Here is a 9261-nt window from a genome sequence, read left to right as displayed (position 1 = left end):
AACATCATGTGATGGTATACCGTTCCATTTGGTCATAGAAAATAAAATAAAACAACTCAAAAAGCATGTTTACTTCCCCAATGTACAGTGCTGGATTTTATTCATAAATATTTCATGATAGCATGTTAATGGGATAATTACGATGACAGACATTCTTCATGGTTGCTTTCAGGTAAACAGAAATACTATAAACATTATCAAGCCCCAAATAAGACTGATGCTGCAGACTGAACATAGAAATGTAAATGATCAATAATATATTACACTGATTTACAGTAATATGTCCATCAAAGCTTAAAATAAAGTGCAAAATTGTCATTGATTTTAAGTGTGATGAGGAGTGCGGTGCTCATTCACTCACAGTAACTGAAGGACCTTTTAAAGCAACAGTACGTAGCGAGAAGCGGCCTAAAACGAAAGGTGAAGAACAGCAAATTGAATCACTCTTCTTCTCTTTCTTGTTCTCTTAATTCCTTCCATTTTTTGAAGAGAGGCGCAAAACATCTGCTGCAGGGGGCAGCCATGTGGGCTTTAGATAAGAGGGTTGCAGATTCGAATCCCACCCTTCCACTCCCTACCTCACTCTATGGCTGAGGTGGTCCTGAACAAGGCACCTAAGCACACACTGTCTGCACCAGGGACTGTAACCAATAACCTGTACTTAAAATAACTATAAATCACTTTGGATAAAAGTGTCAGCCAAGTGTAATGTAATTCTGCCTTCCACAGTACACAGTGATGAAGGACTAAGCTTCCAAAACGTTGTGCCATTAAACGTTTGGGAGCACTGATCAGTGTTGCAGATCTTTATCATTTCTTTTCAGTTTTCATTTAAGAATGTGTGTGTTTCTAAATGTATTGTGGGTGTTTTAGATTTGCTCTTAAGTGTAGTAGTCATTGGCAAGGCGCTGCTTCCTTTTGGCCAGAAAATACTGTATGCCTAATTATTATGTTAAAATTACATTAGTGATCTATGAAGTTTAACCAAATATACTTTATGTTAACAAAAACAACAACTCTGTTGGAGGGACTCCATCAGTAGAATCAGTGCAGCAAGCCAACACAACTATTTCTCAGCAGTCGCAAGTGCTTCATTCTGATAGCCATGTCAGTTAACCATCCATAAAAAAACAACAAAAGACGGGCGTTTTGGGTTGCTTTAGGCAATACCAGAGTCCATGTGTGTGCACTGGCTGTGTGATTTCAAGCGACCCAAAAAATAAATGTGATTCAGTGTAAACACTGCATAAAGCTATTTCCGGGGCAAATGAATGTAAAAAGCTGGAAATTCAACAGCTCTTAAGTTTCTGACAGTATTATATTATATAGTTTTTATATTAGCATAAGAAAGCATACAGCACAAGCCACCTCTTACAGCATGCTTGCACACGCAACCACACCAAACAAATGACTTGCCAAGAACCTCAGACAAATATGAGACCAGAAATGGAATGAAGGGTGTCTTACAGCATACTGTATGGCACTATACTACCTTATATGCAAATGTCAGACAAAAACATTCAGTCATCATTAAAATATAACATACACTGTATATAGTCTATACTGTATATCATAAATACATAAGCCATTCAAATAACTTAAACACAATATGTGTACAGACATAAAACAACAAAACCGTAAGCCCACCAGGATGCATACAATAAATAATAAATAAATATAAATAGACACACAGGTTAATTTCAGTGATTTGATTGAAGTGCAAATAAATATGCAAAAGAGAAAAAGAAAATCACACCGCTACATATAGAGCATCAAAGAGGAGTAATAACACAAGAAGGCTAATAACAACACAAAAAAGACAATAACTTTGCTTTCTCCCTTCGCAACAGGTACACAGTAGTAAAATACTCTGAATGGCCTCATATAACCTTCAAATGACCTTCAGGAATATATTAAAGAAAAAAACACACCACCTTTTGTGGAAAGATGCTTACGGGTAAGTGGTCCAATCTTCTGGATCAGTGATACGTACATGCTAGCTTGGAGCTACAGGTATTACATTCCCAGACAGGCTGGATGAAAAGGTGAATTGAAAAAAACGACGTTGGTCAACTTGAGGGGGGTGTCCAATGAGCCCATTTCAACAAATGGTGCGTGTGTTGCTTTAAACAAGGCATCAACATGTTTTCCCAGGTCTCAGCCGGAAGCCCCATTCATACCCCATGTCTGAGAAGGTTACGGATATGTGTGAATGTTTCACACCTGCTAACCAATGATAACATGTCGAGGGTTAGCACGTATAAACAGAATTACCCACATAGTTAACCAAACATGAGTACGAATGGACCAGTAACCGCATATTTCCGCAAATGGTGGTGCGTTCCTTTAAACAAGGCAGCAACATTTGAGCAACCATTTCCCCAGGTTTCCTTATTTATAGGACAATGTCGTAAACCCGGCCCACCCGAGTCACCCACTCGCGGACCGCCTGTCGCACCTTAGGATCCGTCACGTGACACGTCAGCTGACTGATGCAGGGGAAGACGGCGGCTTGAAGGCCGATGAAAGTGGGGTCGGGCAGCAGCTGGATCTGGTTCAAGACCGTCAGCACCATGTTGGTCCAAGCCTACAGTAACCCATGGAAACGGAAAAATTATTAGCCCATTACTGACAAAGTGGAACACTCCAGTTTTTTCTTGTATTATGCCCTTCTCTCACAAAATTGGCTGTCACATGGTCATATCAAATAGCAGATAACCGTCGCCACCCTGGTATATGGTTCGATATCGAAACCAACATGCTTTCGCTGTGTTTAAATTGTACATTTAACATCAGCAACGAAAAAAGCATTGAGACGTGTTGTCGAGAGTTAGCCAATCATCAAGTAGTTTCGTCTGTTTCCATAGCCTACTGACTGACATTCGTGTCATTACACCGAAGAAACCCCTGCCTGGGGGAGTAGACATGGGGTGCATTCCAATATGCGACCTCGTGTCCTCCACTTGGGCTTGGCCTCGCCCCACCTCCTGGCCCCTCCTCCATGGAGAAAACAATTAAGTTTTCCCCGCTGTCAGCCTAGCCAAAACGATTTTTGGGGGACTTTTCTTCATTTACCATCCTGTTTCAAAATGAGACAAGGACTTTACAATTGAGCTTTTGCGAGATATTGAAATATAATGCTGCTGTCAGTGATGTCATCACAACGTATTACTTCCTGGTACGAGGCCACAAGCACAAGTGGAGGAAGCAAGGTCGCATGAACGCACCCATGGACTTGACTTGACTTGACGTGACTTGGCTTGACTCACCTGTATCTGGGCCTCAGCGTCCCTGAGGGAGATGTTGTGCGAGCTGGCCATGGAGCCGGAGCGGGGCCTCTTCTCCTGCCGGAGGAGCTCGGGCCCCGCGCTGAACGAGTGCCTCATGGGGCCCTGATGCTGGTCCACCAGCTGCTGGGGCCTCTGCAGCCCGCCGGGCGACTCGCCACCGCCGACGCCGCCTCCGGCCAGCTCGCTCCACCGGTCCCCGGGCTTGGCTTCCCTGGCAGTGAAGGCCGCGTGCGCGTGGGACAGCGGGTGGCTCTGCGGATGCTGCTGCTGCTGCTGCTTGCGACGCTTGTACTCGATCATGAACTTGGTGATGGTGCGGTCGGTGGCGATGGTGTACAGCTTGTTGCCCGCACTCTCCCACCACTCCTGCAAGTTTTCAAGATGTCTTTTTATTATGTCATTATGGTGGAATATGATGGAAAGTAAAATTCTTGTGTTTATTGTCCTTCAAAAGATAGAGAGGTAGCTAGCTAGCCAGCTAGATAGCTACGTAGATAGCTAGCTATAGATGGTGGACCTCACCTTCTTGCGTCCAGTCGAGTCACTGTGCTCTCGCGGGGCGCCCCCTCCTTGCTCCCCCCCTCGGAGGTGGGGCAGGCTGCCGCCGTAGATGCCTGCGGAGGGTGGTGGTGTCGGATGTGGGTGTGGTGGCGTCGGCGTCTGCAGCACAGTAGGCTCTTCTCTCTGCGTCTCTCCAGACGGAGGATGGCAGCGGAAACCTTCCTCGGACGGAGTGTCTCTGCCCGAGGGCCCCCCCGCCGTGGACGGGGTGGGCGTGGAACTCTCAGAGGGGAAGAGTGGCACGAAGAAGAGTGGGTCGTTCCCTAGAGTAGAGTAGAGAAGAGTTTATTCAATTTATTCAAAAGGAAATGAAGGTGTCTAACCAGCAGCTTACACATAATACACATAATTACAATACATACACATAAGACACACATAATATACTGTACATATAATATGCATTGCAATACACATGTAATATACGTACAAGTACATTGCAAGACACAATATACAAATATTAATACAATATACAGGAAGATACAGTCTAAATGTAACACTTGGAGACAGTGCCGGAACAATTGCACTCAGGGCCAGCTACAGCTTCAGGATACCAAAACATGTTGGACAATTCCATGCTCCGAGCCTTGTGGGAGGTTGTGTGGGAACAGTTTGGAGCTGGCCTCATCATCTTCCAACAACACAATGCACCAGTGCACACAGCAAGGTCCATAAAGACATGGATGACAGAGTCTGGTGTGGCCAGCACAGAGTCTTGACGTGAACCCGATGGAGCCAGGCGTGTGTGCGTCAGTGTGTAACCTCACCAATGCGCTTGAGGTAGAATGGTAAATAAAATCTATTCATACACTCTTCAACCTTGTGGACAGCCTTCCCAAAAGAGTAATAGCTGTAATGGCTGCATAAGGTGGACCGACGTCATATTGTTAGGAATGGGATGGTACTTCAATTCAGTCAGGTTAGCAAATACTTTGGCAATATAGTGTGGATCAAATGCCACACAACCCCATGCAAACAAAAGACAGGTACAAACATGAATAGATACAAATAATAATAATAATAATAATAATCAGGGCTATAAATTATTTTTTTTTCTTCACTAGCCAAATTTAGGTAGTAAATGGTAATCAATCGCAACAGTCAAACATACACTTGCCATCAGAAAAAGTGTTTAGTAAGCCTTCTTTTCCACCAGCCAACCAGCCAAATGCTGGTGAAAATCAGTTTGGCTGGTGGAAAATAAGGCTTACTAAACACTTACTAAACACTGTTAATTCAGAGCCCTGATGACAATATCCCAAACTAGGTGCACCTGCGGAGCGGTGTCCCGGAGTGTGCTCCTCCCCTCCTGCGGAGCCCAGCAGGCTGCTCTCCAGGTCCAGGTGCATCTGGATGTAGTTGTTGCAGAGGTCCATGCACAGCTTGTGGAGCCGCTTGACCAGCCAGGCCCAGTCCACACCGCTGGCCGGCTGCGAGCTCAGTGACGGGAGGGTGGCGCGCCACTGACGCTTGTCCTTACCCCGCGGAGGGCTCACCTGGAGTCATACATAATCAGAAGCGTCAGTAGAGTAGAGATAAAAGTAAATTTATGGTTTAAGTACAGCACTAGGACATGATAATACATACTGTACCTGTTACACCATTTACTCCAGGGATGGGCAACTTTCATGACAAGGAGGGCCACATTTTGTTTTATCGCCATTATCGGGGGCCACATGACTAGGGATCTGATTGCAACTCGCAGGGTTTGAGGTGCAGTTGGTTGCTCACTGACTGTCGACATTGTTTGGAAGGAATATACATGTTCTCTATCGGCCAACAGTATAAATACAATGGATTAAGTCAATAGTGGTTGAAACAGAAAAACCAGCTAATTTTTTAAAGTTATGGGCCGCACTGAGTGAGGAGGCGAGCTGCTTGTGGTCCCCGGGCCCCCAGTTGCCCATCCCCAATGTACTCCTTTGAAATGAATGAGGCATATAGACTGTTTTTACTGAAAACACTAAAAAACAGCACAGCCTGCACAATCAGCACAGAAGCAGCTGATAAGACAAGTACACAGGTCTACTGGTTACTCAGATAAATTACCTGTGTTGGAAGGATGCTGTGTTTCTTTTTACTTTGGCTTCTGCTTTTGACACCTCTGTATAAGTTATCACAATTTGAGAACTCATTTTTGAAACCCCGAAGCAATGGCCTGACTATTTTTCTTCCCCCTTTGGCGGACTCACCTGGAGTAATACAGTAAGTAACTTGAGAACCTAAGACGCATAATGGAACTCATCTAAACTGCTCTTCTCCATTTCAAATTTGTACTTCACCAATTCTGTATGTGTTGGTCCAGCAGTACTGTATTTACTTGTGTGTGTGTGTGTGTGTCTCTCTCTCTCTCTCTCTCTCTCTCTCTCTCTCTCTCTCTCTCTCTCTCTCTCTCTCTCTCTCTCTCTCTCTCTCTCTCTCTCTCTCTCTCTCTCTCTCTCTCTCTCTCTCTCTCTGTCTGTCTCTCTGTGTCTGTGTGTGTCTGTGTGTGTCTGTGTGTCTCTGTGTGTCTCTGTGTGTCTCTGTGTGTCTCTGTGTGTGTTTGAGTCAACTTTCTAGTTAAAATATGGCAGGCTACTATGCAATATATCCTGTGTGCATGTTCACCTGTGCTGTTTCCTCAAAGATGTCTTCATCCTCTGAGGAGCAGGGTTGGGATGAGTCGGAGCTGCCCTCGTCTTCCTCTCCCAGGATCCTTTTCACCTGCTCCACAGTGATGTTCTCCTGGTTGGCCAGTGTAGCGCACAGCAGCGCCTGAGGAGTGTAGTGAAGCAGAACAAAGATGATTTTAGAAATCTTGAAATTTACCACATGTTTTGCCCAGTAAAACTGTGAACAGTCCAGTGACTGACGAATAGAAAAAAAATATTATTTCGCAACCAGTGGGCATATGAATTGGTCCAGTGTGCATTGTGCTTTTCAATTTCAGGCCTGAGGAGTGCATACATTGCAGAAAGTAATCCAAGAGAGGAACTCACACACTAGTTCTCAGTTCTCTTTTTTTTCACTGAACAAATGAAGAATTTCATTTGAAGATGAAAAATGCAGAATTCAAACAATGCCTGCGCAGCATTGCCTGGGTTACCGACCTGAAAGTATATGTTGAAGCTCATGGCCGACTGGCGGTAAAGGTTGGCCGCCCCGCCGACCCCAGACACCTTCATCAGTAGGTACTTGAGCCCCGGCCGCGTGTCAAAGTCCCGGGCCGTCTGGTAGGAGTCCAGCAGCAGGTCGAAGATGATGGCCAGGTTCTGCATGGAGATGTACCGCAGGAACCCGGCGGGCCGCTGCTGCTCGGAGACGGGCGTGGTGGTGGTGGTGGTGGTGGTGGTGCGGTCCTGACCATCCCCTCCTCCAGAACTGCTGGAACTGGAGCCCTTGACGAATTCCTCCAGCAGGATGTCGTACAGGTTCTGCAGAAGAACCTGGTGAGACAGCAGGCTCACCACAATGGTCCTAAAGGGTATTCTGTAAAGAACCAGAGGAACCACGCGTCAGGATGGTGCCTTGCTTAGAGTTTAGATGCACATCTGCAAGTGTATCCGTAGAGAGAGTTGTCTGACTTAGCCTATGTCTAACCAGATATAGGTGTGGAAGCAGGCTCACGACAATGGTATCCTGTAACAAACCAGAGGAACCATAAGGACGGTAGCCTGCTCGAATTTTAGATGCACATGAGTCATTTCACATGAAATCAGACACTTTGGTAGCCTGATTATCTTCTTCGAGACTTGGTCTGACCAAGAGCATAACAGCATGGTTGACCCGCCTCTCTTGGTTTGCTTATAGTTGTTTGCTTAGCGACAAAGTGGGAGGAGTTCCCGTATTTTTGGGAACTCAGAAAGTACTTGCATTGACCTTGACCTGACTAGTTGCAACGCTGAAAGTGTTGCGTCACTAGGAGGGCACAGCCTGGCTAACACTTTGGGGCCCGACCGAGACTTATTTTAATACATCTTGGTGCGTCCTTTCAGTGGTAAGGTAGAACCCCAGAACTGCATTTGCATGAATCTGGCACTATTATTAAGGGAGTGACGGAGAAAAAGTTTTAATGAAGAGGGTAAGACACTAGCCATCATCCTTGTCAATTTAGGTCACAAAGACATGGTTTTGATGGCAAATTGTTTACTCATCTATCCATCCCTCTGTCCATCCTACATATGCCGCTTCTAATCCATGCTTTTTGCAGCGCATACAAGTCCAAGACATACTGCAAATGCTGATCGTTTTGGTTCTTTATATCTCACTTGTGTTTGATCTTACCCAATTTTTCTGTGGCAGGTCCAGCATGAGGGAAATGAGTGAGTGAGAAAGAAGTTAGCAACAAAATCATACTTATTTTAGCACAACAATATAATATATGGTGTACAATATACAACAATAAACACAATACAAATATGGTCAGTAAACAATTACTCTCAATTATGGATAAGTGAAAATCCCATTTTTGTCATTTTGCACACCACACCCTAAGCACAAACGTGCCCAAGATTGTGTATATGACTCTGTTTGTGTTTGACTCCCCCTGCACGCGACACACACACAATGTGGCTGACAAACAAGCAAAGACACACAGACAATGCCATTGCAATACCTGAACCAACCCAGGTGAGATAACTGAAATGTCCAACTAGTTCCTCCTGTCCTGTCCTGTCCTGTCCTGTCCTGTCCTGTCCTGTCCTGTCCTGTCCTGTCCTGTCCTGTCCTGTCCTGACGCTTGTGATGCAAGCCTCGACATCATTGGTGAAGTACTATTCAATATCTCACAAAAGCACAAATTAAATCCCATAATCCCATTTGCAATTGGAATAATGACTGGGGAAAAGGCCCGAAAAGGGACCTCTGCCTAGGTTGACAGCGGGGAACTTAACTGTTTTCTGCATGGAGGCGTAGTGACAGCCAGGTAAGAGGGCACAAGCAACCAGAAAAGATGGGAGGAACTTGTTTGCCTTTCACACCATCACCATAGGTCCTATGTGATGGCTTTAATTTATTTTAACTGTGTAATTAACTATTTTAACTGCATGACTGAAGCCTTTATCCACATGCAGTACATCAGACTCTCACCTCTTCTGTGTGTGACCGTTAGAGTGTTGGTCTGGAGGAAGTTCTATAATCAGTACGCAGGACTGGGCATGCTCAAATCCCTCCTTGTTGCTAGGCGTTTTAGGTGAACACTGAGTATCAAGCATGAAGACCTGAAGCAGAGAGAGAGAGAGAGAGAGAGAGAGAGAGAGAGAGAGAGAGAGAGGGAGAGGGAGAGAAAGAGAGAGAGAGAGAGAGAGAGAGAGAGAGAGAGAGAGAGAGAGAGAGAAATAATGGGAGAAATAATGGAGGGAAATAATGTTGCAGGCCATTCTTCTTTGAGTCCATATTTTATGTGGCTGATATACCATATACTATTCATTTTGCA

At 45.1% G+C, this 9261-nt stretch overlaps 1 protein-coding gene across 1 annotated transcript in view; it reads right to left on the bottom strand.

The window, feature by feature from the left end:
* Positions 1-974: 974 nt before the first annotated feature.
* arfgef3 (ARFGEF family member 3) overlaps positions 975-9261 on the bottom strand; it is a 53461-nt gene continuing 45174 nt past the window's right edge. Inside the window, exons 34-40 of the mRNA XM_063192261.1 lie at positions 8916-9046; positions 6938-7316; positions 6456-6602; positions 5122-5344; positions 3813-4114; positions 3270-3656; positions 975-2587 (exon numbers count right to left, since the gene is read on the bottom strand). Coding sequence (XP_063048331.1) covers positions 2396-2587; positions 3270-3656; positions 3813-4114; positions 5122-5344; positions 6456-6602; positions 6938-7316; positions 8916-9046 — 1761 coding nt within the window. The 3' untranslated portion in view covers positions 975-2395. The remainder of the gene's footprint in view (positions 2588-3269; positions 3657-3812; positions 4115-5121; positions 5345-6455; positions 6603-6937; positions 7317-8915; positions 9047-9261) is intronic.

Source organism: Engraulis encrasicolus, chromosome 24 (genome assembly GCF_034702125.1).
Source record: "Engraulis encrasicolus isolate BLACKSEA-1 chromosome 24, IST_EnEncr_1.0, whole genome shotgun sequence".
Classification (NCBI taxonomy): Eukaryota; Metazoa; Chordata; class Actinopteri; order Clupeiformes; family Engraulidae; genus Engraulis; species Engraulis encrasicolus.
Note: the sequence above shows the minus strand (reverse complement) of the source record. Positions and strands in the feature narration are given on the sequence as shown.